The following is a 27,302-nucleotide window of genomic DNA, read 5'->3' as shown; positions in this document are numbered from 1 at the left end:
GTGCCGGAGCCGCCGCCGGAGCCGTTCGTCACCGCGGGCCGCCAGCGCTGCGGTGGCAGCAGGGACACCCCGCGACACCCAGCAGCGATGTGGCACCGCCAGGCTCCTGTCCCCCGACTCCAGCACCGGTGTCCCCGCACACACACACACACATACACGCACACACGTGCGGTGCCCACGGGGCCGGGCGGGGGCTCGGTGTCCCCTCGGCGGTGTCCCCGGTGCCCCGGCTGCCTCGCTGTCCTCCCTTGCACTCTCCTTACATAAGCGGCCACGTGGCGGGCACGGCCGCCTCCCGCCGCGCCGTCACCGCCGGCACCCAGATTCCATCTGACAGCCCCGTTCCGCCCGGCTGCTCCCGCCTGGCACCGGGGCGGCGGCTGCGGGACCCCGCGCGACCCCGCCGCGCCTCGGTGGCACGGGGGACGCGGGTGCCGGTGGCACCTCCCGCCTCGCCCCGGCACCCGCCCTGCCCGCCCTCGCTGCCGCGACGCCGCGGGACGCGGCCGGCGATGGGCTCGGTGCCGCGGGGCCGGGCTCGGCGGGGTCCCCGGTGGGTGTCCCGGTGGGAGCGGAAGGGGGGTCGGGCTGGCCGCCGTGCACATCTGGGAGTGATTTGGCACATTCCACTGGGCTGAGCACATGCCGGCGCCTGGGCCTCGCCGCCGCGGCCCCGGTGTGCGGGGAAGGGGCCGGCGGCTGCACCGGGCTGGGCGTCCGGCCTTGTTCTGGTGAGCACACCGGGGAAACTGAGGCACGGGAACGGGCTGAGCGGCCCGGTGGGCATCACCCTCCTGTGTGGGCGCAGTGGGATCCTGACAGGCACCCAAGGGTCCTGGGCAGCCAGGGGGGCCAGTGTGACTCGCCCCGGGGCATGTGCTGAGGCTGCCTACACTCCTCACATGTGCCAGGGGAGCTCCTGCCCCACTGCCCTCCCTGCCCTCGTGCCGCAGGGCCTGGGCTGTGCTGGTGGGTGCAGGGCTTTGGGTGCCCTTCTGGGCCCGTGTCCATGTCCGTGTCTCCATCGCCATCCCCTCGCCAGGATCAGCATCTCTCCGGGGACAGACAGAGCGGGGAGTTCCTCTGGGTACAGGCACTCTGTGCCCCCGGGGGTGCCACAGGTGCCCCCAGCCCTTCCCCTCTGAGCCTGGGGGGGCAGCTCCGGGACTCCCCATCCATCTCCCCTCTTCCCCCTGTGTGTTCCCATCTCTTCCCCACACCCCTGGAGCGCCCACCCCCTGTGCTTTCCTTCATGCGGGTGCCCCAATCCTCCACCCGGTGGGGTGGGAGTGGGTATCCAGAAGCAGAGAAAAGAGAAGCGGGCTGGGGTGGAGGGGGCGTGAGGGCACCTCCTCCTGTGAGTGTGTTGGGGGTGGGGGGGAAGAAGGCTGAAGGGGGGGCGGGGGGGCATCGAATTTGCGGTGCGCGGCCCCTTTAAGAGCCCCCCCCCGGCGCGGCGCGCGCACCCACTTTCTCCCCTTCCGCTTTCTGGAGACTTCAAAGAGTTACAAAGCCGAGTCGGCCCCGCCCACGCCCCGCCCACGCCCGCACGCCATTGGCCGGCGAGGCGGGGCGGGGGCGTGGCCACCGGAGAGGGGCGTGTCCTCCTCCCGCTTCCCCCCCGCCCTCCGCCGCCGCCGCCGCCGCCGCCGCCGCCGCCCCGCCCGGCCCAGCCCCGGGTAAAGTTTCCCCGCGAGCACATGACTCGCAATGGCCGCGGCCGCCGCTCGGTGAACCCCCCCGGGAACCCTCACCCCACCCCTCCCTCACCCCTCTAAGCCGGGGCGAACCCCCCCCTTCCCCCCGCTCCTTCCCGGTGCCGCCGCCATGCAGCCACCACCGGGAACTCCCCGGGTTTAAGGATTTCGGTGTTGGAGTCTCCGTGAGCAGGTAACGAGGGGGATCTGGATCTGCCCGTGGGAGCGGGGTTGGGAAGGAGGGTCTTGATGCGGCTCCGGTACCGCCTCTGGGGATCCCCCTCCGGTAACGGGTGATCCCGGGGTTCCCGCAGCGGGGGAGGGACTCCGCCGGGCTGCGGCTGCCGGGAGCACCGGAGCCGCAGCGGGTTCGGGATCGCGGCTTCGGCCTCTGCCTCCTACACTGGGCTTGGGGGTGCCGGAGTTCCCTCTCCCGGTACCGACCGCCTGGGCGCTCCCGGGCGGCAGCGCTGCCCCCCCTCCCCGGGCCGGGCTCCGGGGAGGCTCCGCTAGCCTCTACACTCCACCGGGGACCGGACGACCGCCACAGAGCGCGGTGCTGGGGAGACCACCCCGGGATTACCGGGCTCCGCGGGGCCGCCGGTGCGCGCAGCCACATTGCCGCCACCTTCCCGCGGCGGGGGGGGGCCGGGGCCGCTTCCCCTTTTCGGGGTGCGGCGGGGCCGGGGCCCGGCGGGGGAGCGGGGCCGGGAGCGCGGGGGGCGCCGGGGGCCGGGGGGCGGGAGCGGCGTCTGCGCCGTTTCCTGGCCGGCGGGCGGAGGAAGCCATCGCTCTGCGCGGCTGACAGGGCGGCGGCGGGCGGGGGGGCCCGGGGGAGCCGGGCGGGGGGCGGCGGGGCCGGGGAAGGGACCGCCGGCCGCTGCCTCCATCCCGGGGCCGGGCCGGGGGCGGCGGAGCCCCCGCGGGCTGTGGGCGGGGTGGGGGCTTGGAGGTGCAGTCCGCCGGGTGTTCGACCCTGACAGAGGGGGGACCCCCCCCCGGGGACGGGGAGCGGCGCCCCAGGCTGGGGCGGGCCGGTGCGGAGACAAATCTGTGCCTCTGTCCCCCGAATCTGTGCCTCCGTCCCCCAAATCTGTGCCTCTGACCTTTGACCTCCTTGGTGGCAGGGGCCGCCCCGCGGCGCGGCGGGTGCTGGGGGACACACGGGGGTTCCCCAAGCCGGTCCCCCCGCTCCGGGGAGCCGGGCAGGCACCGGCTGGTGGCTCCGGGTGCGGCGCCCGCCGCGTCCCCGCGCCGGGATTAGCGGGTGACGGCTCGGTGGCTTAGCGGCCCCGCGGCCACTGCTCCCGGGCCATATGTCACCCGTGGGCCCCCACCCTGCCCTTGGGGGTGACCTTGCTGCGGCTCGGGGATGCGCCTGCTCCCGTGGGTGCTCGCACCGGGGATGCCCGTGGGTGTCCTGGTGGGTGTCTGGCCCCTTTGCCCGCTGCTCGCAGCCCCCCCGGCTGACACGGTGACACGGCCACCGACAGTGGGATGACAGGAGCAGGGCACTGCCCTGCGCCTCATCCGGAGCTGCCCGGTGCCTGTGGCTGCTCCATCCCACAGGGACACCTGGCTTCACTCAGCTGTCCTCACACATCCTCCGCGTCCCCGCGCTCGGTCCCTGTGGCAGGAGCAGCGTCGCGGCCACAGAGCCTGGGGACGGCTGTGCCACCGCCACCGCCTGCCCTGCGGCGCTGGGATTCACCATCCCGCCGCTCCAGATCTATTTATATCCAGGAGGTTCTGGTGTGACAACGTGCCACATTTGGCCGCGCGTGCCCCGAGCTGCCGTGCCCCGAGCCACTGTCCTGGCAACGTCCAGCGCCGATGCCGGCGCTGCCACGAAGAGGGTGGCTGGCCTCTGGGCTCCCCCAGTCCTTTTTGGGGCGCTGCTGCAGCACGCCAGGGCTGGAGGAGCTGTGAGTCCCCTGCAGTGCGTGCCTGGAGCCTCAAGGTGCCCCATGCCGTGGGGCACCCCTGTGCCGCAGGGCCCCCTGGCAGCGCCAGCCCCGGGGGGGGCGCAGCGAGTGCGGGGAGGGGGGTGCGATCATATCTGCGGTGACACATGTGCTGATTACGGAAAATGGGTTAATCTCCCTGCGGCTGGAGGCGGCTTAGCGGGGGGTGGCTCGTGGCAGGGCCCGGCGAGGGGCCTCGTGCGCCCGCCGTGGCCTCCGCTGTCCCCGCTGAGCCCCGGCTGCCAGGCAGTGACAAGGGACATGGCAAGGGGACGTGGCAGCGGCGCACGGCCGCCTGCCCGCCCGCAGCCAGCCTGGGCATGATGCGGTGGGTCGCGGTGGCCGCGGCGTGGAGCGGTTTGGCCCACCCAGGTACATCAGGTCTCTGCTCCCGGGAGCCCGCCCAAGCTGGGGGCACGGTGCCACCAAATCCCGGTGTGCGGGGGTGTCGCACGGCCGCCTGCCCGCCGGGTCCCCCCGCGCCGTGTCCCGAGCGGCCCCGTGCCAGCTGCACTTGTCTGCCGGCTGTCGCCGAGCCAGCGAGGGCTGTCTGGGGCCGCGCTGTTCCCGGCACGCCATTCCCAGGGCGCCGGCTGCCGCCGCAGCCTCGGCTAAAAACAACCGGGACTGCCGCGAGTGGCTGCTGGGGCACCGTCCCCCTGCTTCCCTGAGCCCCTGGGGAACTGGCATGGGGCGCTCCGTGACCCCCGGGCTGGGGCGCTCGGGGACTCCGTGGATGGGGCACTCAGGGACCCCTGGGATGGGCGCTCCAGGACTGTGAACCCTGGGCCTGTGGGTTCCTGCTTTCATCCCGAGGGTTGGGATGCAGGGTGGGGATTGGGCTGTCCCTGGCATGTCCCCTCCATGGGCAGGCAGGGGTGGGTGTGTGTGTGTGTCCCCAGGGTGGCGTGAGGGGCTGGTGGGTCGTGCTGGCTGGGACACCACTGGACCTTTGGGACTGGCCTGCTCCTCTCAAGCGCCCACGGTGCGGCCAGGCCGGAGCGGTGCCGGCGGTGCTGTGGCACAGCTGTGGCCATCCCAGGGGCCGTGGCGGGGGCTGGGGCACCTGTTCCCGCAGAAGAATGGCGCGTCTGGTGCCGGGTGCGGGAGGTGTAACCGGAGCGGCGCGTTCCCGGCGTAACCGGAGTCGGCCCGGCCGCAACAGGTGGAATTTCAGTTTGTGGCTCCAGGCAGCAGCGAGATGTGGGGTGCTGGGGTGAGCACCCACACTACAGGGCCAGTGGTGAATCCCTAGGGTGCCCATGTGCCTCTGTGGGTTGGGGAGGCCGGCATGGACGCCATCCCTGCCGGCATGGACAGTGTCCCCATGGGCCAGTGTGGTGTCCCTGGCCCCGTGTCTGTGCTGGGGGAGCCGTGGTGGCTCGGTGTATCTTGCACTTGGTGTTGGGATGCCGGAACACCAGAGCTGCCCAGGGGCCTGCGGTGGGGCTGAGCAAGCCCCTGGGTCGGCTGCTGGCCCCGGGGAGGAGGATGTAGGTCGTGGGGTCTGCGCTGCTCTCAGCATCCTCAGATTCCCGTTCCCAGCAGCCTCAACTCTGGCGCACGCTGGCCGAGTGTGTGCCGCTGGCTCCGGCCGTGCCGCAGGCTGGGCATGATTCACGCCTGCCCGGGGACGTGAGAAACGTGACGGTGACTCACCGTGGGGAGCTTTGGGGATACGGGAGAGGGTCTCTCTCAGCAGCCCTGTCAGGGGGGCACCTCACCACCCCTGCACAACGCTGGCTTGCCCGGGGGGGCCTGGAGGCGCCGCTGCTGGCGGGGGGCAATGGGGGCAAGCCAGGCCCTTGGCCTCGCGTGCGAGGCCACCCCGGGCTGGCTCTGCTGCCAGCGAGGAAACCGCAGGCTGCAACCGCAGCGGCTCCGCAGGCGCTTCCTGCCCTGCCCGGAGGCTGCCATGCTGTGCCCCCGTACCTCAGCACGGCAACCCCGCTCTGCCCACGCACCGTGGGGACAGCCTGCCACGGGGAGGGTCCCCGTCGCCCGTCCTGGTGAGGGTGGGGGACGCACGCAGCGGCCGCTGCCAGGTTTGGGGAGTGCGGGATGCTGCAGTGGTGAGCCCTGCGATGGCAGCGGGGACAATGGCCTGGGGTGGCGGGTCAGTGGGGTCAGTAGTCGGTGGGGTGATATGTCAGCGGGGCGACAGACTCTAGGGTGGCAGGGGAGCGGGGTGAGAGAGTCTGGAGTGATGGGCTGTGACAACTGGGCCGGGACTGAACCGAAACCTGTCCGCCTGGGAATCGAGAGTGGCAAGGGGAAGCTGCGGCCTGGAGCTCGGTGCCCGCCGGCGTGACAGGAAGGGCTGGGTCGCTGCCCGCTGCCCTGCCAGGCACCCCCAAACACCCCCGGGCCCGCTGGCCCCCCGCTGCCGGGGGTGCCAGGGCGGTGCCCCCGCTCCCCGGCGTGTCACATCCGGGCGCTGGCGCTGCCATCACCGTGTGCCCCGACAGGAAGCACAGCTGGGTTTGGGGGTGTCGCATGGGCGGGGGTTGGGGTGCTGCCTGCTCCGGGGGTTTTGGGGGGGCGTCAGGGTGGGATGGAGGGGTAGCTGGCTGGGGTGGTCACTGGGGAGGGGGGGTTGTGGTGTGGCCATTCTGGTGGGACCCTGGTTGTTCTGTGGTTGATGCTGGCTGTGCTGGAGCCAGCCTGGGGGGGTCACACTGGGGGGCTGCCTTTTTGGAAGGGGTCTCTCGTGGGACTGTGCCAGTGCTGCCTGCCCCGTCTGGGCGTGCACACGTTTTTGCAGAGGGCTTTGTGCTCTCTTTGGGGTCACAGTGGGATGGTGGCTAGGGCAGCTGTGTCCCCCCACCCCCAGCCATGGCCCCCCAAATTATGTCCCTCACCAGCCCCACTGCTGCTGGCCCTGGGAACGGTCTGATCTGCGTGTCCATGCGTCTGTCCATCCGCTCCCGGGGGCCACCCCCGGCCTGGGTGGGAGGTTCCTCGTGGCTGCATTTGGCCCGGGCCCCGCAGCAACGTTTTCCACGGGGCTGGAACGAGGCGCTGGATTCCAGGAAGCTCCGGGCCTCGTCCAGCTCCTGCGGGGACTGGAGGAAAAGGCGTTGGGGCGGCTGAGCACGGGCCCTGCCGAGGGGGCTGCACGGCCCCTGGCCCCACACTGCTGACCCGGGGGGGACTGTGACAGCCAGGGACAGCAGCTTGGGACAGCCAGGACCCCCATTGGGACAGCCAGGACCCCCATTTGGGATGCCCACGGCCCCCACACTGGGGAGCAGCTGTGTGCTGGAGGCTGTGGCACCACATGGTCCCAGGGGAGCTCCTCTGGGCAGCAGCTCCTCCTGCTCTCCAGCACCCACGGGAGCAAGGCTGGCCGCACTCCCTGGGCCCTCCTGGCCATTTTTGACTGTGTGGAGCACTGGGAAAGGGGGACGCTGGGGTGCGCGGTGACCAGGCCAGCGGCGTTGGCCTCGCTCGGTCCCTGGCCGGCGGCGTGTGGGGGGGCCCGAGCGGGTTGAGTAATTGGGCCCCGGCACGGCTGGCGCGGTGCCCGGCAAGCACTTGGCACCGGCAAACATAAACAGTTCTTCCCGCGCCTCCCTCCCCTGGCTCCCCCCCCGGGCCAGCACAACTCGGGGGCCGCGGCCTGGCCGGGGGGGCCGTGGGCAGTGCCCCACACCGCAGGCCAGGCTCCCCGCGGTGCCATGTGGGGACCCCAGGCGAGGGCTGTCCCCAGAGCGATGCTGAGCTGGCGGCCGGCACCGTGCCCTGGCAGTGCCTGTGGGAATCCCGCACTCGCCGGTGTGCTGGGGGGCTGTGGCCCTCACCCAGCCACTGATGGGTGCCCACCTCAGGGGTGGCATAGGTCTCCCCATGGGTGCTTCCCACTGGGTCGGTGGGTGCTGGGGTGAGTTGGGAGAGCGGGGGGTCCTGCGTGTAGTGGGTGCACCCAGCTGTGTTCTGGGGGGGGCGGGCAGGGCCATGCCCATCCCGGCCCCTCCCCAGCGCCTTGCCGGGCGGCCCAGCCTTGTTCCTCTGGATCCTTTTCCGCCTCCGCGGGGCCGGGAGCCAGCACTCTCGGCAAATAAACAGCCCCCGCCGGGCCCCGTGCCAGCACTTAAATAAACAGCCAGCCCGGGATTGTGAAAGCCCCACGCCCCCCTTCCCACTGCCCCCCGACCGGCCAGGGCCGGGGGTCCGTGCCCACCGGCCTGGCGTGGGAGCTGCTCGTGGCACGGCTCATGGCACATGGCACGGGGTGGAGGCTGCGTCGCGACGGGCACGGCCCAGCCCTGCGGCTGGCAGAGCCCCCCGGTGCCGGTCGCGGGGGGCTGAACCCCCTCCTCCTGATGGGGATGGCTGAGCCCCCTCGGGATCTGCGCAGGGACGGGGAGAGCGCAGCCGGAGTGGGCGCGTGGCCGTGACGGCAGAGCCGGCCTGGAGCGCAGCCGCTGTCCTCAGGGGACCCCAGTGTGCCCGTGTCCTCCCCCCCTCTGTCCCCAGCTGCCCTGCAGCCCCCCCAGGCTGGGGCAGGGGCTGCCGCCCCCAGGTTCTGCTGCGTGCCCCATGTCCCATGCCTGGCCTGGCGGAGCAGGTTTGGGATCATGGTGTGGCCTTTGGCTGGAGGGGGTGCCCTGTGGGGCCACAGTGTCCCCACACCGTCCCCACACCGTCCCCCCCAGCCAGCTAAGCTGGGATTAGCGAGCTGCGCCTGCCGGTGCCGCCGTCCCGGTGTCGTTAATCGGGGGGATTGGCGTTAATCCCACATGGAGCCCCAGGCCCGGCCGGCTGCGCCCTCCTGGGGCCGGGAGGGGATGTGGCCCTGCGGCGGCTGGGGAAACTGAGGCACGGTTGGTGGCTGTGTGGGGGGGTCAGGGGTGCCAGCCCCTGTGCTAATGCCCCTCTTTTCTTTCCCTGCAGTGCCACAGGACCAGCGCCAGCTGTGAGGACAGCCCGGCAGCGGGGCACCCGCGGGCCCCATGCTCTGCTCGCCCCCGGGACCCCGCACCTGAGAGCCCCCCGCAGCAGAGAGCCCACCATGGCCAGCAACAGCAGCTCCTGCCCCACGCCGGGTGGGGGGCACCTCAATGGCTACCCTGTGCCCCCCTACGCCTTCTTCTTCCCACACATGCTGGGGGGGCTCTCGCCGCCCAGCACCCTGGCTGGCATCCAGCACCAGCTTCCCGTCAGTGGATACAGCACCCCGTCACCTGCCAGTGAGTACCAGAGCCCTGCGGGGGCTGGTGGCACCCCCAGTGCTGGGGGGGCTATGTGGGGACCCCTCAGGGGCAGGCTCTGTCCCCAGTATGGGGTGTGGGTGCTAGTCCCAGGCTGGTGAATAACGTGTCCCTGGGGCAGTGGCACTGGTGAGGGAGGGTGTCCCTGCTCCCAGCCACACCTGTAGGGAGTTGATTCTGGGGACTCCATGATGCGAGTGCCGGGTGCTTTTCCCTCTGTGTCCCTGTGAGTGCTGCTGCTGCTGGGGAAACTGAGGCAGGGAGCGGTCAGTGGCCCTGATGGGGTTGTGTCATTAATTGCGGCCACCTTCTTTAGTGGCTGGTTATTAATGGCCTGCAGGCCCTGGCCAGGGTGTTCCTGTCCCTCGCTGTGACCAGCCTGGGTGGGTGCTGTGTCCCCACGGTGGCTCTTTGTTCGCCGGTGGCGGGGCTGCCGTGGGGGAGGCGATGAAGGCGATGAAGACAATCATCATCGCGGCTGCTCCCGATTCCATTTCCCCATGACAGGGTCGTCCATCACATCCCCGGTAATCACCGCCTGCCATGACGGCAGCTGGGAGCCGCTGGAGGTGGGCTCCCACCCGGGATCCCCCCAAACCGGCTCCCCTCAGAGTGCCTCAGTTTCCCTGGGTGCCGTGGCACGGCTGCTGGGCCTCTTCCCACCCCGGCCCCACGGTGGTGGGTGCCCGTGCCTGCTCCCTGCAGCATGAGTGCCCTGCGGCGCCCGCTGCCGGGGAGAACCCCGTGGGTCGGGGTGTGGCGGGGCCCCCCCCGGCCCGTCCTTGGCCCCGGGGGCCGGTGCAGGCCCGGGCAGGGCCGGCCCTGGGTGCTGTCCCCCGCCGGAGCCGCCCCGGCGGCGGTGGGACCCAGCGGGACCAGTTCAGCGACTGGGTGTCGGCGGGTGGGGCCACTCCCCCGCGCTGGCTCTGGGGCCATTCCGGGCGTGTGGGAACAGGCTGGGGGGGCCGCCTGTGTCCCCCCCCTTCCCTGACACTGAGGACAGGGCCGCGGGCACGGCTGGAGGGTGTCCTGAGGCGAGTGGTGATTCGTGCCTCAGTTTCCCCTTGGCCTTCCCTGCTGGGTGCCCGAGGGATGCAGGGGGTGGGGGCGCCATGTCTTGCCCCACGCCCGTAGCATCCACACAGCTGGTGGGTGCCCTGTTTGGGTCGGTCCTGCAATATCGGGGTGTCCGCGGTGCCACCGCTCTCGCTCCTGGCGCAGGGAGGTGCCCGTGTCTGTGTCCCTCTGCGGGGGCCCGGTGCCGCCACCCCCTCCTCGCCGTGTGTCCCGCCCTCGCCAGATGTGCTGCAGCTGCGCGGCCCCGGGGCCGGTCTGGCTGGGCCCTCCTGGGGGTGCAGCTGCCCCTGCCGGGATGCGGGGCTGGGTGGGCGGCCCGGCGGGTCCGTGGGTGCCGGGCTGGGGATGTGGTGGGCTGGGAGCTGCGTGTGGGCACGAGTGTGCTCCCACCAGGGATGTGCACGCCCTCTGTGTGCCCCCCGCGGGCAGCGTGGAGCTGTGTGTCCACGGCACCGTGTGCTGCTGGCAGTGTGCTGTGCGTGCACACCTGGGGCTGCGCAGGGTGTGCACACGTGTGTCACATGTGTGTGTGCCAGTGCCTGCTGTGCCTGTGTGTCACACGTGTGTGTGTGTGTGTGTGTGTGCCAGTGCCCTCTGTGCATGTGTGTGCACACCTGGGGCTGCACAGGGTGTGCACACGTGTGTCACATGTGTGTGTGTGTGCCAGTGCCTGCTGTGTCTGTGTATCACGTGTGTGTGTGTGTGTCAGTGCCCCCCGTGCCTGTGTGTGTCACACCTGGGGCTGTGCAGGGTGTGCATACGTGTGTCGTGTGTGTGTGTGCCAGTGCCTGCTGTGCCTGTGTGTCACACGTGTGTCATGTGTGTGTGTCAGTGCCCCCTGTGCGTGTGTGTGCACTCACACGTGTGTGTCACGTGTGTGTCAGTGCCCGCCGTGCCTCTGTGTTGGTGACACACGGCAGTGTGTCCCTGTGCCAGGTGTGTACACACATGTTGGCACATGAGGCACCTCTGCCTTGTCCCTGTGCCCTCATCCCCATCCCTGGGGGCTCTGTGGCGCCTGGCTGTCCCTGGAGGTCCCCTCCCCTCGCCCAGTGCTGGCCTGTGCCGTGTCTCGGGGCTCCGTGAGGGGCTCCCCGCCCCCCCAGACCCTCCTTCGCCCTGATTCCCAGGCCTGGCTGCGGGAAGCGGGACCCCAGCCCAGCCCCCGCTGCAGCCCCCCCGGCCCCTCTCCGGGCTGCCGGGACAGGGGGCCCCGCGCCCGGGCTGGCCTGTCACCCTACCCGCTGGCTCCGGTTTCCTCGCACCGCAGCCGCTCCCCCGCAGCGCCCCGTAATTAATTAATTTTTAAAAATTAATGAGCAAAACGTGCTCCCTGCAGGCCGGGGGCCGGGGGGGGCTGCGGGGCCCGGGGGCCCCGCTCAGGGCAGTGGCCGGGGAGCCCCGCGGGGTGCGGTGTTGGGGACCCCCCCGGCCCCCCCATCCCTGCCTGGGGAAGATTGATGAGGAGCTGGGCCCCCAGCCTGGGAAAGCCCATTAGGCGGAGGTTCTCTATCACTGTCAGGGGCCGGGGGGAGCCGCCTGCTCCAGCCGGGAATTCGCCGGGCTCAAAAGCGGCTGAAGGGGATAAATGGGGTCTTTTGAAGTAGGCGGGCGAGAGGGGGGCTGCGGGGCCGGGGGGGCTGCGGGGCCCCGAGGTGCCGGCGCGGCGCTGGGGGAGGGGCTGCGGCCAGCACCCCGGGCTGGGCTGGGGGGGCTCGTGTGGGGGCCCCGGGCATCCCTGTCCGTGGGGACTGTGAGCCTGTGATCCCAAAGCCATCCCCTCCGGTCCTCCATGGGGTCCGCATGGGCTGTAGGGTTGGGTTTTCGGCTGCCTTTTGGAGGCAGCTCCGTCCCCCCGGAGCATCGCTCAGGGAGCGGGGCCAGGAGGATGCGGGGCTGCGGATGTCGCTGGAAGGGCCCCGTTTTCGTGTCCCCAGGCTGCTGGTGGGATGTGGCTCAGGGCGGGGTGTGCCTGTCCCCCTCACACTGCAGGATTACGTGCGGGGTGTCCCCTCGCCCAGTTCCTCTTGGCTCTGGAATTAAGGCTTTGTTTTTTGGTTGGTTTTTTTTTTTTTTTTTTTTTTTTTTTTTATAATCTCTGTCTCTTCCTGTTGCCGCCGACGCGGGACGGGAGGGGATGCGGGACGGGAAGGGATGTGGGAAGCGGTGCAGGAAGCGATGCGGGATGGGAAGCGCTGCCCGTCGGGGCGGCCTCCGGCATGGCCCGGCCGCGCGGTGCCACCGCCCGCGTCCCCTGCGCCGTCCCCTCCGTCCCCTCCATCGCAGCCACATTCTTTCCAGCGCTGGTAAATGAGTCAGAGCAGACATTTGTCATGTTCGCTGCAGGAAGTTGGAGCAGCGCTGGGCTTTTGTTCGAAACCTGCTGGCTAAGCAAAGCCCCGACTTGCCATTATTATTTAAACAGGCGCTGCCGCGCTGCGCAGCCCCGCACGAACACGAACACACGCACACGCGTGCACAGCCACACACACGGGGACAACAACATGCGTGCACAGCCACACACACGGGGACAACAACATGCGTGCACAGCCACACACACGGGGACAGGCACACGCGTGTACAGCCACACACACGGGGACAACAACATGCATGTACAGCCACACATGTACAGCCACATATGTACAGCCACACACACGGGGACAACAACATGCGTGCACAGCCACACATGTACAGCCACACATACGGGGACAGGCACACGCGTGCACAGCCACATATGTACAGCCACACACACGGGGACAGCCACGCGTGTACAGCCACACACACGGGGACAACAACATGCATGTACAGCCACACATGTACAGCCATACACATGGGGACAGGCACACGCGTGCACAGCCACACACATGGGGACAGCCACACACACGGGGACAACAACATGTGTGCACAGACACACATGTACAGCCACACACACGGGGACGGCTACACATGTACAGCCATACATGTGCACAACCACACACACGGGGACAACAACATGCGTGCACAGACACACACACGTACAGACACACACATGTACAGCCACACGCACAGGGACAGCCACACGTGAACAGTGACACATGTACAGCCACACACACATGTACAGCCATACATGTGAACAGCCACATGCACAGGGACAGCCACACATGTAGAGCCACACGTGTGCACAGCCACACGCACAGGGACAGCCACACATGTAGAGCCACACACACGTGCACAGCCACAATGTGCACAGCCACACATGCACACAGGACAGTCACACGCACACACACAGAGTTACAGAGCCACACACGTGCACACACACACACACAATCACAGGGCCACACACATGCACACAGGCACACAGCCACACACACAGACACTCAGATGTGCGAGGCAGTGCCCGCGCCCTCCCGTCCGTGTCCAGCCGTGCACACCCCTGTGCTCCTCCTGCCCATGGCAGGGCCCAGCTGGGGGCTCAGGGGGGCTCCTCTCCCTGCAGGGCAGCCCTGGGCTGGGCAGCTGGGGCCAGGGCAGTGTGGATGCCGTGGCGTGCCTGCTGTGCAGCAGGGAGATCACCGCTGCCGAGGGAAGTGGCACCCCCAGGGCCTGTCCTTGGCGTGTGACCATCCCCGCTGTCACCACTCGGGGTCTCCGGGTTTGTGGTGTCAGCTTCAGCAGGGGCGTGTGTGAAGGGGCGGTGTGGTGGGGATGGTGGCGCATGGTTCTGTGCCCTGCATGGGTGACACGCCAGCACACACATGTGCGTGCACACACAGATAGATACAGTGGGCTGTGCACACACCCGTGTGTTCACGTTCTCAGCTGTTCCCATGCTCAGAGGGGACATGGTGTCACACATGTGTGTGCATGTGTTTGTCAGCTGTTCCCGTGTTCGGTGGGACACGGTGTCACACACATGTGTGTGTGTGTGCAGGATGAATGCACACACGTGTGTGCACACAGGCTGCCCTGAACAGGCACACGCACCTCCCCGTGTGTCTGTGTAGCAGGAGCACACGCAGCCAGCTGCAGCGGGGATGCAGACACGCGTGATGCACTGGGGACACGCATGAACACACGTGAACATGCATGTACACAGACCCACCCACCCCCCCGGGGGGGGCCGAGGGTCAGGCCGAGGTGAGCCCTTCCCGCGGGTTCACCCGCAGTTCACCAGCATCCCATTAGGCAAATGAGCTGCGGCCGCCGGGCAGCCCCCGGGACCCCCCCGGGACCCCCCGGGCCCCGTCATCTCCGCCGGGCAACCCCCGGGCCCCCCGGCCCCGCCTTGAGCCCCTCCCCATTTCGCTCCCGAGTGGCACTGCCCCCGCGTGTCCGCGTCCCTCTGCATGTCCCTGTTCCCCTGCGTGTCCCCTTGCCCCCGCGTGTCCGTGCCCTGTCCAATGTGTCCATTTCTCCGCCGTGTCACCCCATGTGTCCGTGCCCCCACCGCGTTTATCACCCCCTGCATGTCTGTGTCCCTCTCAGTGTCCGTGCCCAGCTCCCGCATGCTCTTGTCCGTGTCCTGTGTCCGTGCCCCCCCGGCGTGTCCATTTCTCTGCTGCGTGTCCGTGCCCTTCCCCCGCGTGTCCGTGCGCCCCCGGGGTGTCCGTGCCCCGTGTCCGTGTCCCCTCGCCTGCCGGTGCCGGGGCGGCCCCGCGGCGCGGAGCGGGTTAAGCGCGGGGAGGCGGCGGGTGCCGGGAGGGACCGGGGCTGGCGAAGCCGCAGAGCCGGCGGGGCTGCGCCTTCCTCCCCTCCCCCCGCCTCCTCCTCCTCCTCCTCTTCCTCCTCCTCCTTCTCCTCCTCCTCCTCCCGCCGCTCGGGCGCGGAGCGAGCGGCGGGGCCGCTCCGCGGGGCGATGGCAGCGCGGCGCGGGGCGCCCCGGGGGCGCGGGGGGGGGCACTGACCGCCCGGGGCCGCCCCGGCCGGGGGAGCCGCCCCCGCCGCCCCGGGGCCATGTACGAGGGCGCGGCGGTGGCGGGGCTGCCCCCCGGCCCCTTCCTCCGCATGGATTTCTACGGGCCGGGCCCCCGGGGCTGCCCCCCCCGCCGCCCCCCGCCGTGGAGCAGCTCCGGCCGCTGTAGGTACCTGCGCACCGGGGGCGGACGGGCTCCCCCCGTCCGTCGCATCGGGCCGGGGAGAGCGGCCCCGCAGCCCGGGCGGGTGTGGGGGGGCTGCGGGGTGCGGTGCTGCGTGCGGGGGCCGCGGCCGTGGGCGGGGGGCCGAGCTGAGTGCTGGTCCTGGAAGAGTGCGGGGCTCAGCCCCTCAGCCTCCTCCCCAGCCGCTCCATGCGCAGAAGCCGCCGGCTCTTTAAACACCCCCTGCCCTATTTCGGGGGCAGTCGGGGCCGAGCTCGGTGAAGGGGGACGGGGGGGTCGCCTCTCGCCCCCCCCCTTCCCGCAGCGGGGTCCGGGCAGCGCCGGCTCGGCCGGGAATTTCGCTCTCTCCTGATAAAGGCTCCGGGAAAATCCAATTAACTACAGACGGAGCCGCCGCTGCTGCCCAGGCGCGGGGGAGCCCCAGCCTGGGCCCCCACCCTGCCGCGGATCGGGGGGTCCCCGTGGGCCGGGGGGTCCCGGGTGTGGGTATGGGGCCGGGCCAGTCCTGTTCCCGCTGGCGGGACCCTGCCCCGTGTCCCTGGAGGGGTCACGGCCCGGTGCGTGTGCGGGGGGGGCACGGAGGGCATGAGGACACCGCCGTAGCGGGGCGGGCAGCGGGGGCACGGGCGGCGCAGTCGCGGCCAGCCTGGGAGCTGCTCCCCGCGGGGATGTGCAGCCCTGCTGTGGTTTGCGCCCACGGCGTGGGGGGCGAGTGAGGTTTGGGGGGGGCTGCAGGAGTCCCGTGTCCCGGCTGTGGGACCAGCCGGTGTCCTGGCACCCAGGGGCCACCACAACGGCCCAGGGAAAGTCCTGCCGGGTTCCGTGGGACTTTCACCCCGCTCAGGGCGGGGATCCCTGGCGGAGGCCCGTGGCGGGGTGCCCGCTGTGCAAAGGCTGTGCGGCCGCGGTCCCCCGGTGTCGCTCCCCTCATTGTCTCGGGGCCGCTCGACCTTTGCGCTGGCACCGAGCGCGGCCGCGGGGCCTTTGTCTGCGCTGGGGACGTGCGGGGGCTCCGCGAGGGGTGGGGGCAGCCCCCGAGGCCTCGCTGGGGCAGGGTGGGCACGGGGGTCCCGAGCTCCAGCGCCACCCCTTAGCGCACACCCCCACCCGGCTGTGACTGTCCTGAGCAGGGTCCCCGGGGGCCGTTGTCCCTTCTCTGTGCCCCCCAGTCCTGCGGGGGCCGGAGCCCCCTCCCCGCGGGCCGCAGCGCCGCTGGCCGCGGGTGCCGTGCCCCAGCTGGGGCACCTCGGGGCTCTGGTCACGGTGACCGTGACCTGGCGAGCGCGTGGGCGGCGGGCGCTGCCGGGACTCCCTGGCTCTGTGCCCCGCTCCCGACGTCACACGAGGTGCCGTGTCTCCCCAGCCCGGGGGTGCCAGCCCGGGCAGGGCTCAGTGGTGCCGTGCTGTGCCTCAGTTTCCTCAGAGCCAGCTGCGGCTGTGCCCGCTGGCCCCGTGGTGCTGGCTGCTGGCCCAGCGTGGCGCTGCCCTGCCCGGCGGGGCGTGTTGTGCTGGCATGGGAGCCAGAGCTGCTCGGGGGGCACGGGGAGCCCACCCACACCCCCAGAGAGGACTGGGGCTGCCACCATGGGGAAACGGAGTCACGAGGCAGCTCCTGAGGGTGGTGGAAGATCTTGAAGGAGCCCACCGAGACAGTGGGAACCCCCTGCCCCTGCGGAGCCGTGTGCTGTTGGGGGTTTTGGGAGTGCTGTGGGGGTGTGAGAGGGGTGCGTGGGGTTGGATGGTGCGTGGCACCCCCACGCTGGGCACAGGGTGGCCTCACATGGCCTTGTGAAAAGTGTGGGTCACAGATGGGTGTGTCGGGGTTTTGGGGAGCCAGACCCTGGTGCTGGCAGGGGGCAGACGCCGGGTCCTGGGCAGGATGCCCCTCGGGACCAGGCGGTGCCCGGTGGCCGTGAGCAGGACCGGGCACCCCACGGCTCCGGGTTCCCGGCACCCTCTTCCTTCCCTCCCTCCCTTCCTCCCCCTTCTCCTGCAGAGGCGCAGGAATTCGGGGCACGTGGGATTCTCATCCGCAGGGAAGCCCTGGGTGGGCCTCCACCCTCCTGTGGGGGGCTGGGACCCCTATCACGGCACTGCCGCCGCACCGGGCTGCGGGGACCCCCGGTGACCCCCGCTGCGACCCTCGGGTGGGCTCCCCCCTCTAATCCCCCCATCCTCATCCTCGTCCTCCCCGCTCCGCTGGCCGGGCTCTGTCCCGGAGCCACGGCGGGGTGGTGGCGCGGAGGCCGGTGTCCCCGCCGGGCACTGGCACACGGGGTGTCCCCGCAGGCGCTTTCCCACGCCAGGGCGGGGGTGCGGGTGTCGGGGTGCCCCGGGGTCCCCCGGCGCGGGCAGGAAGCAGCCGGCGGGGGCCGCGGGCGGGGGCGGCGCGTTCAGCGTTCGCCCGGGATCTGGCGGAGCCGCAGCATCTGGTCTGCAGCTGGAGCCGGGCTGCGCTGCCTCGGCCGGGGGGGACAGCGGGGTCCCCCCTGCTGCGGGGGAAGGGGGGGTGGGCGGGCTGAGCCCGAGCATTGGGGTCCGCCGTGTCCCCAGCTGCACCCCGTCACCCAGCCGTGTTCCAGCAGGGCAGCTTGGCACCCGTCCTGCCCCGCTCAGCGCCTTTGGGTGCTGCTCTGTGCCCTCCCCGTGCCCCCCAGGGGTGCGAGAGGCACCCAGGCTTGGTGCTGCCATGAGGGGGGCTCCTGGGGAGCTGGCCGGGCTGGCGGCTGTGCCCGTGTCCCCTCCGCGGTGGCACCGGGCTGGTGACGGCGGTGGCAGGGGATTCCCGGGGTGCTGGCGCAGCGCAGGGACGCGGAGGGAGCCGGGTCCCCTCCCCCCCCTCCGCATCCAGCGCATCAAAATCTTGTCAAATCCGCGTTTTGTGAGTGCAGCTCTCCACGAGGAAGTTCTTAAATTATATAAAAGAGGCGATAAATTATAGACGACGTTCTCTCAGTCACTTTAATGGCTCCGCTCCCTCGAGTGGCAGCGGTGATTTATTCAGCCCGGGAGCTCTGCCCGGCGCTCGCCCCCGCGCCCGTGTCCTACCCCCGCACCCTCGGATCCCACCCCGCACACCCACATCCCACCTCGCAGCCTTGAGTGCCACCTCGCACCCTCCCATCCCTCCCTGCGCCCTCCCAGCCCCCCACACACGCTTGTATCCCGCCTTGCACGCTCAAATCCTGCCTTGCACACTCCCCCGCTGCTCCACACACTCGCGTCCCACCCCACACATTCATATCCCACCCCACACACTCATGTCCCACCCCACACACTTGTGTCCCACCCCGTACATTCATATCCCACCCCATACATTCATGTCCCACCCCACACACTTGTGTCCCACCCCGTACATTCATATCCCACCCCACACACTCATGTCCCACCCCACACACTTGTGTCCCACCCCGTACATTCATATCCCACCCCGTACGTTCATATCCCACCCCACACATTCATATCCCACCCCACACACTCCGTTCCCACCCCACACACTCCTATCCCATCCCACCCCACGTACTCCTCACCCTCTCCCGCTCGCTCCTGTCACACCCCGCACTTTCCCCGTCCCCGTTGGCGCCTGGGGACAAGCGTCAGGGGTGGCTTTGTCCTGTTGTCCCCTCCCTGGCCCCGTCCCGTGCCCTTTGGCGAGGGGCCCGTGGCACTGCCGGGCTGGGGACCCCACCCCTCACTCCCCAAAGCCCCCCACTCCGCTGGGCCCCTTCTCCGGGCCGGGTGTCCCCGGCCGGGGCTCCCCGCGTTTCCCCGGCCCCGGGGGGGCTCCGGCGGCCGTGGGGCCCTTTTTGGGGTGCAGGGGCCGGCGGGGCGGGGGGGGGGCCCAGGCTCCCCCGCCGGGCCTGGCCTTTAATATCCTGTTTGACTGGTTCGCTTGGCTCTGCTGCAGAAAAACATTCGCAAACATCCCGGAGCAGCCGGGGAGCGCTTAACCCCTGCCTGGCTGTGCCCCATGCTGGGGCTGCACCCCAACCGTGCTGAGCCCCTCCCCAGCTCCAGGGGTGCACCCTGACCGTGCTGAACTCCCCTGCCCTGCATGCCAGGGGTGCACCCACCTGCGCTGAGCCCCCCCCCAGCTCCAGGGGTGAACCCCAACTGCACTGAACCCCCCCTGCCCGGGCTGTGCTAGGGCAGGGCCAAGGCTTGACCTGGGGACTTGGGCACCTCCCGCAGGCCCCTGGGGGATGGGGGTGCTTCTGGGGTGAAAGAGGCATGTACCTCAAGGTTTTGGGGTGCAGGAGGGGAACAGGCATGTTCCGTGAGGTTTTGGGGTGCAGGGGTGTACTGGCCATGTCCCCCTGTGCTGTCAGGGCCAGGGTCTGCTTGTTACAGGGACAAAGGCAGTGCTGCCCTTGGGGATGTCCTCCATTGGGGGACCTCGGGGTGCCAGCTGGGTGCCACCGTGCCTGTCCCCTCCTGGGGGACCATGCTTTGGCTGGGGGTGACCCTGGGGCTGTGGGGGTCACCCTGTATGTGCAGGTGTCACACTGTACGTGTGCCCACACGTGTGAGTGAGTGTGTGGCACCGACCCCCCAGGCTGGCCCTGCACCCTCTGTCCCCTCATCCACTGGCAGTGCTGCCTGGGCTGGGGGCTCCTGGGATCCCGGCCCTTTTCTTTTCTTTGGTTTTCTTTTTTTCCCCCCCTTTTTTTTTTTTTTGTCTGCCTGAATTCCACATCGTCTCTGTGACCTGGAAATGTCACGTTGCATCTTCCCAGCACGCGTCCTCTCCCCGCTGGCCCCGCTCGACCTGGCGCCAGGGCCGGGGTGGGCAGCGCTGGGCTGGGGCTGCCGGGACCCCTGGAGCTGGGGAGCAGCCGCGGGGTGCGGGGTGAGGGGTCCCTGCTCGGGGGGCTCCATGCCCTGAGTGCCTCCCCTTCCCCACAGCCGTCGAGACGCAGAGCACCAGCTCGGAGGAGATCGTGCCCAGCCCCCCGTCGCCCCCGCCCCTGCCCCGCATCTACAAGCCCTGCTTCGTGTGCCAGGACAAGTCCTCGGGGTACCACTATGGGGTCAGCGCCTGCGAGGGCTGCAAGGTGAGCGCTGCCGCCGGCCCCGGCTGCCGCCACGGCTCCCCCGGGGCGCTCGGGGTGCTCGGGGTCCCCGTGCCGGGCGCTGACCGGGCCGCGCGGGGTCCCCAGGGCTTCTTCCGCCGCAGCATCCAGAAGAACATGGTGTACACGTGCCACCGGGACAAGAACTGCATCATCAACAAGGTGACACGCAACCGGTGCCAGTACTGCCGGCTCCAGAAGTGCTTCGAAGTCGGAATGTCCAAGGAGTGTGAGTGGGGATGGGGACGGGGACGGGGATGGGGAAGGGGAAGGGACGAAGACCAGGGATGGGATGGGACACCCTGCCTGGTGTCCTGGCCAGGGGGCTCTGCGTGTGATGGGCCATCCCAGCAGCCCCCACCGTGTGCCCAGCAAGGCCCGGGGGGGATGGGGACCCCCTGGGATTGTGTCACAGCCTGGCAGTTGCCCGGGCAACACATGATTGATAATGTCAGAGATAAATGACGCTGAGGAGGCCTCCCGGCTCCACTGGCAGTTGTCATGGTGCCCGGCTGTGCCCCCGTGGTGGGTGCCTGGGGGGATAGGGCTGCTGAGGCACAGCTGCCTCCCTGAGTCCTGCCCCATCTGCCAACCCCTGAGGGACTGGGACCCCTGGGAGGAGCTGGCAGAGCCTGGGGGGCCAGGAAGTACTGGGGGGGCTCAGCATCCCAAGGGCTCACCCTGCACCTAAGAGGGGTCCTGGCCCTCTCAGCCTACAGAGGCTGATCCCTGCAGGGCTGAGGCTCCTCCCAGCTGCTCCTCCCTTCCCAGCTGCCAGCCCCAGGGTCCCTCCTGTGCCCTTCACCAGCGTGGTGGCTCAGCTGCCATTCTCTGTCCCCGGGGTCCCTCTCTGATGTGCTGGCTTTGCAGAGCATTGTCCCCTTGGAGAGGGGTGTGGGCCCCCCAAGGGTGCTGGGTCCAACTGCACCCCTAAGGACTTGGGGGGTTGATTAAAGGAATCTGTGGGGTTGATGGCTCTGCTGGGAGCTTGTCACTACAGCTGAGCCCATTGCTGGTGGCATGTCCCCATCCTGCCCTGAGGGGTGGTGGGGCAGGGGCTGGGTGGCACCGGGGCCAGGTGACACTGACCCTGCCACTCCTGCAGCCGTCCGCAATGACCGGAACAAGAAGAAGAAGGACGTGCCCAAGCCGGAGTGCTCGGAGAGCTACATCATCACACCTGAGGTGGAGGAGCTCATCGAGAAGGTGCGCAAGGCCCACCAGGAGACCTTCCCCGCGCTCTGCCAGCTCGGCAAATACACTACGGTGAGTGTCGCGGGGTCCCGGGGGTCCTGGGGGGCTGGGGAGGGCAGCACCCCCCCCGTGCCCTCATCCCCCCCCTCCCGCCACAGAACAACAGCTCGGAGCAGCGCGTGTCCCTGGACATCGACCTGTGGGACAAGTTCAGCGAGTTGTCCACCAAGTGCATCATCAAGACCGTGGAGTTTGCCAAGCAGCTCCCCGGCTTCACCACGCTCACCATCGCCGACCAGATCACCCTCCTCAAAGCCGCCTGCCTCGACATCCTGGTGAGCACGGGGACAGGGACGGGGACGGGGACGGGGAGGGGACACCAGGCTGAGCTCCCCGCCCTCTGCCCCCCCAGATCCTGCGGATCTGCACGCGCTACACGCCGGAGCAGGACACCATGACCTTCTCAGACGGGCTGACGCTGAACCGCACGCAGATGCACAACGCGGGGTTCGGGCCCCTCACCGACCTGGTCTTCGCCTTCGCCAACCAGCTGCTGCCGCTGGAGATGGACGACGCCGAGACGGGGCTGCTCAGTGCCATCTGCCTCATCTGCGGAGGTGGGTGCAGGGACGGGCACCTGCCGCTGCCCGCGGGCCCCCGGTGCAGCCCCGAGTCCTCTCCAATGGCCGAGCAAGGAGACCCCAAATGAAGCCCAAGCGGTGGGAGCTGGGAAGCCACAGGATGGCAAGGGGGATGTGCTGCTCCCCCCAACCACTGTGTGTGCCCCCTCCCCAGACCGCCAGGATCTGGAGCAGCCTGACAAGGTGGACAAGCTGCAGGAGCCACTGCTGGAGGCACTGAAGATCTACGTGAGGAAGAGGAGGCCCAACAAGCCCCACATGTTCCCCAAGATGCTCATGAAGATCACAGACCTGCGCAGCATCAGCGCCAAGGGTGAGGCTCCTGCATCTCTGGGTCCTGAGGGAGCATCCAGGGGACACTGGGGGGTCTGGGTCACTCAGCATCCTCCAGAAGGGATGAAGAAGAGGACATACGCAGCACTGCATCTTCCAGGGATCTTGCTGGGCATGTCACCATGTCCCTTGTCCTCAGTGCCCAGGGAGAAGCAAAGCTGGGGGTGTCAGTTTGAGGGTGATGCTCTCAGGGTACTGTTCTGGCAGTGTCACTTTTTGGATGCCATTTTGGGGGTACTGGTTTTGGGGTGCCACTTTCAGGCTGCTGTTTTGTGCGTGCCATTTTTGGGTGCCAATTTTTGGGCACCCATTTGGGGTAGGTGCCAGTTTTAGTGTGCCATTTTGGGTTTTTTTGGGTGCCTTTTGGGGGTGCCAGTTTCAGGGTGCCATTTTGGTGGTGCCATTGTGGGTTTTTTTTGGGTACCATTTGAGGATGCCACTCTCAGGCTGCTGTTTTGGGCGTGCCATTTTTGGGCTCCCATTTGGGGTGGGTGCCAGTTTTAGTGTGCCATTTTGGTGGTATCATTTGGGGGTTTTTTTGGGTCCCTTTTGGGGGTGCCATTTTGGGGTTTTTTGGGTACCATTTGGGGGTGACAATTTTAGTGTGCCAGTTTTGGTGTGCCATTTTGGGTTTTTTTGGGTGCCTTTTGGGGGTGCCAGTTTCAGGGTGCCATTTTGGTGGTGCCATTGTGGGTTTTTTTGGATGCCTTTTGGGGGTGCCATTTTGGGTTTTTTTTGGCTACCATTTGAGGATGCCACTCTCAGGCTGCTGTTTTGGGCGTGCCATTTTTGGGCTCCCATTTGGGGTGGGTGCCAGTTTTAGTGTGCCATTTTGGTGGTATCATTTGGGGTTTTTTTTGGGTCCCTTTTGGGGGTGCCATTTTGGGGTTTTTTGGGTACCATTTGGGGGTGACAATTTTAGTGTGCCAGTTTTGGTGTGCCATTTTGGGTTTTTTTGGGTGCCTTTTGGGGGTGCCAGTTTCAGGGTGCCATTTTGGTGGTGCCATTGTGGGTTTTTTTGGATGCCTTTTGGGGGTGCCATTTTGGGTTTTTTTGGCTACCATTTGAGGGTGCCACTTTCAGGCTGCTGTTTTGGGCATGCCATTTTTTGGATGCCAGTTTTTGGGTGCCCATTTGGGGGGGTGCCAGTTGTAGTGTGCCATTTTGGGTTTTTTTGGGTCCCTTTTGGGGGTGCCATTTTGGGGTTTTTTTGGGTACCATTTGAGGCTGCCACTCTCAGGCTGCCGTTTTGGGCGTGCCATTTTCAGGCACCCATTTGTGGTGGGTGCCAGTTTTAGCGTGCCGTTTTGGTGGTGCCATTTTGAGGTTCTTTTGGGCGCCCCATTTGGGGGTGCCACTTTCAGCTTGCCGTTTTGGAAGCGCCACTTCGTGGCAGCACCCCGCTGACCCCTGCCCTCCCCCAGGCGCCGAGCGGGTGATCACGCTGAAGATGGAGATCCCGGGCTCGATGCCGCCGCTCATCCAGGAGATGCTGGAGAACTCAGAGGGCATGGACACGCTGGGGGGGCAGGCGGGCGGCCCCCGCGGGGGCAGCCTGGGGCCCCCCCCGGGCAGCTGCAGCCCCAGCCTTTCGCCCAGCTCCAACCGCAGCAGCCCGGCCACGCACTCGCCGTGACCCGCGCCCGGCGCGCGCCAGGACAGAGCCCGGCCCGGCTGCGGCCCCCCCGGGGCGGACTCCTGGGCAGCCCCCGCGGGGACCCCCCCAGCCCCGGGCCCAGCGCCTTGGTTGAGTCACATTTCAGGGGCGCGGGGACCTCGGCCGCGGCCCCGGGGACGCCCCGGCCCCACCAGCACCAGCACCCACGGGATCGCGACCACCGAGCCACCCCCGCCCCGCCCCGGCCGTCCGCGGAGGGGGGCCCGGCCAGCCCCGCACGCCGAGGAAGCAGAGTCATTTAAAAGAGAAAAGAAAGCAAAGTATATATATATAAATATCTATAAATATCTATAAATACGTTTTAAAACCTTTGTAAAAGTTTGGAGGGGTTTTTAGGCCTGTGCAGGTGGAGGGGGCACGGCGGGTGCTGCCGGGGGAGGGGGAGGGGGGCACACGGTTTATTATTATTAAATTCCTTTTTTTTTTGTTGTTGTTGTTGAGATTTTAGTGGATTTAGAGTCGGGGGGCACCGGGCGGGCCCTGCCCCGGCCCCCCAGGCGGGGAGGGGACTGTGGGGGGCACAGGGTGGTGCCAGTCCCGGCCTCGCGGGGATGGGGGGCCCGGCCCTGCCGGCACGGGGAGGACGGGGAGGGGGGACGGGGGGGGCTGGCTCCAGAATAAAGTTTATTTATTCTAGTGCCTGGCTCGTTATTCTTGTGGGGGTACCAGGGGAGGAGGGGGAGCAGGGGTGGGGAGGAGATGGTCAGGCTGTGGCACCCCAAGCCCCGTTTGAGGGGGGTGTTCTCTGCTGCAGGAGGGCAGCCCAGGGCCCCCCCATATTGCTCTCCTGGTCTGGTCATCCCCAAAGACCGGGACAGAACCCTCTGGGGTCCTCCCCAGTACCCTAAAGCTCGGATCTTCCCACCCCTGAGGCCACAGTCGTGTCCCTCTATGCCAGGGGCCAGCCCTGACGCATTTGTGACACTCCCAGCACAGGGTTTGGGGGCAGCCGGGGGGTCGGGGGTGTTCCTGCCACTGTGCAGGGATGGGACCTGTTTATTTTCTTTTTGTCCGTGTTTTTTTTTCCCAGCAGCTGCCGGCTCAGCCCTGCCCGCGCCCACAACAGGAACCGGAGGGCAGCGGGGGCAGCGGGGCACAGCCCGGCCCGGCCCGGCGAGGGCCGAGACCCCTCTGGGGCCGGGAGATGCGCTGTCACCGCCGGGCTGAAAGCGGCCACAGCTCGTGGCAGCTGTCACACGGTGAGGTCCCCCCGCGGGTGGGGAGCACAGGGTCCCTCCGCAGGTGTCCCACGGTGAGGTCCCCCCGCGGGTGGGGAGCACAGGGTCCCTCCGCAGGTGTCACACGGTGAGGTCCCCCCGCGGGTGGGGAGCACAGGGTCCCTCCGCAGCCCCCCGCCGGCTGCCCGGGCGCCGCGCCCCGCTCCTGCGGCCGGCGGCAGCAGCCGGGCCGGGCCGGGGGCCCCTTGCGCAGGAGGTGGGCGAGCTCGGCCAGGCTGAGCAGCGCCGAGACCAGCCCCACCACGAAGTAGAAGTGGATGAAGACGGTTTTCTCGGTGGGGCGGGAGACGAAGCAGTCGACGCGGTGCGGGCAGGGCCGGCGGCGGCACACGAAGAGCGGCTGCACCCTGAAGCCGTAGAGCAGCGCCTGGCCCAGCAGGAAGCCCAGCTCGGCGGCGATCCGAGCCACCACGCTGCCCACGTAGAAGGGCTGGAGGCGGCGGGCGCGCTGGCCGGGAGCCCCCCCGCGCCCCGGCTTGGCCGCCTGGTGCACGGCGAAGATGACGAAGAGGGCGGCGGGCGCCGAGAGCACGACGACGTGGAAGACGAGGAAGCGATAGTGGGAGATGGGGAAGGCGGCGTCGTAGCACACGGGTTTGCAGCCCGGCTGCTGCGTGTTACACACGAACTCCTCCTGCTCGTCCTCGAAGACGTCGCTGCCCACGGTGGCCAGGACCAGGATGCGGAAGAGGAGCATCACCACCAGCCAGAAGCGGCCCACCATGGGCGAGTGCTCCTGCACGGCGTCCAGCAGCGAGCTCAGGAAGCCCCACTCGCCCATGGCCGCGCTGCGGGAGCGGGGTCAGCGCTGGGGGGACGCAGTGACCGCGGGGTCGGACCCTGGTGGCAGCACGGCCCCTCCAGCTCTCCATCCTCCCGCCATTCCCAAGCGCACCGCGGTGTCCCCGCTCACGGGAGGGTGCCCAGGCACTGCCAGGGGTGTCCCCAGGCACCCGCTGTGCCCCGGACTCGCTCCCCCAGCGATGAGTCCAAGGACACCAACAGGGGCAGGACCAGCAGATCCCCCATCCCCAGTCCCCCTCTGGTCCCCCACAAGAGCCCCGTACCTGCGTGGGCTGCGGTCCACGGTGTGCCAGCGCTGCTGGCGCCGGCTGTCCAGGGCCGTGCAGGACTGTCCAGTCTCTTTGTCCAGCTGGGATGGGATAATGGTCCCACAGCCACGCCTGGAGTCCTTTTAAAGGGACAGAGCAGCCGCAGGGGCGCCTGGAGGGAGGGAAGGGCTCAGCGCTGCCGGTGGGACTCCAGGACAAAAGCTGCCCTGCCCAGGGCCAGCAGCTCCCAGGCTGAGAGAGCCGTGGTGGCCCCCTCAGTGCAGAAATGCCCCCAAACTTTGTCCTTCCCGAACCCTCAGGGCCTCAGAGTCCCCAGGCCACAGCACTCGGTGCCCAAAAGACCCCTCCCGCCTTTCTGGCATCACCCCCTGATGCATCAGAGCCTGGGTACACCCAGCCCTGCAGTGCCTGGGGATGCTCACGGCTGGCACCAGCCCTCTCTGCTCCAGGACGCTGTGCCAGGGCTGTTGGGGGTCCCATGGATCTTCCCAGGTTGCCCCCAGCTCTGGCACGTGTAGACTAATCCCTACAAAACCCCGTGTGACACGGCCGGGGCTCCTGCCAGCCCCTGCCCAGTGCTGACAGCAGCTGGTGAGCCCTCAAATCCCCTCTCCAGTGATGGGAGCAGAGCCCTGGGCAGCACAGGTCACCCTCAGCCCCCCTCATGCAATGCCCAGGGTGGGGAAGTGCCTGATGCCCCAGAGCCCAGCTCCCATCCAACATCCCCAGCACCCCATCCAAGATTTTGGGATGGGAAACTCCTGGTGTGGACTCTGCGGCCCACTCTGTGTTCCCAGAGCTCTGCATCCACATGAGGGTGATGCCAGAGTCGAGAGCAGCCCCGCGGCCCGTGGGGGCTGCCATGGGCCGTGCTGAGCAGAGAGGAGCTGTAAATAGCCCGGCCCGCGCAGGGGACGCGCCAGAGACGCTCTCCAGAGCCAGTGGAAAATCTGACAGTGCTTTCCACACTTGACTGGGTTCCAGCAAAGCACCGAGATAGCGCGGGGGGCCCTGGGGGTTCACGGAATGGTGGAATGGTTCGGATGG

At 68.6% G+C, this 27,302-nt stretch overlaps 2 protein-coding genes across 3 annotated transcripts; one reads left to right on the top strand and one right to left on the bottom strand.

Annotated features, from left to right (window-relative positions):
* The first annotated feature begins 1,717 nt into the window (after positions 1–1,717).
* RARA (retinoic acid receptor alpha) lies at positions 1,718–24,251 on the top strand. 2 transcript variants are annotated; one of them, XM_038163082.1, is made up of 9 exons: positions 1,718–1,890; positions 8,558–8,853; positions 19,932–20,080; positions 20,186–20,327; positions 21,204–21,364; positions 21,451–21,627; positions 21,705–21,909; positions 22,088–22,246; positions 23,691–24,251. In XM_038163082.1, exons 2-9 carry the CDS (start codon positions 8,676–8,678, stop codon positions 23,900–23,902), a joined length of 1,383 nt encoding a protein of 460 aa, XP_038019010.1. In that variant the 5' UTR covers positions 1,718–1,890; positions 8,558–8,675; the 3' UTR covers positions 23,903–24,251. The 2 variants fall into 2 exon arrangements, with proteins under 2 accessions (XP_038019010.1, XP_038019011.1); XM_038163083.1 differs by lacking the exons at positions 1,718–1,890; positions 8,558–8,853 and adding an exon at positions 14,742–15,007.
* Positions 24,252–25,103: 852 nt separating this feature from the next.
* On the bottom strand, positions 25,104–26,673 carry GJD3 (gap junction protein delta 3). The gene is given in 3 exon segments (XM_038163085.1): positions 25,104–25,296; positions 25,298–25,990; positions 26,250–26,673. Coding segments are annotated over 2 exon segments (720 nt in total). The 5' UTR covers positions 25,964–25,990; positions 26,250–26,673; the 3' UTR covers positions 25,104–25,242.
* Positions 26,674–27,302: the final 629 nt, after the last annotated feature.

The sequence above is a fragment of the Motacilla alba genome, chromosome 27 (assembly GCF_015832195.1).
Source record: "Motacilla alba alba isolate MOTALB_02 chromosome 27, Motacilla_alba_V1.0_pri, whole genome shotgun sequence".
Lineage (NCBI taxonomy): Eukaryota > Metazoa > Chordata > Aves > Passeriformes > Motacillidae > Motacilla > Motacilla alba.
The sequence above is the reverse complement of the archived record's forward strand: the minus strand, read 5'-3'. Positions and strand labels throughout refer to the sequence as shown.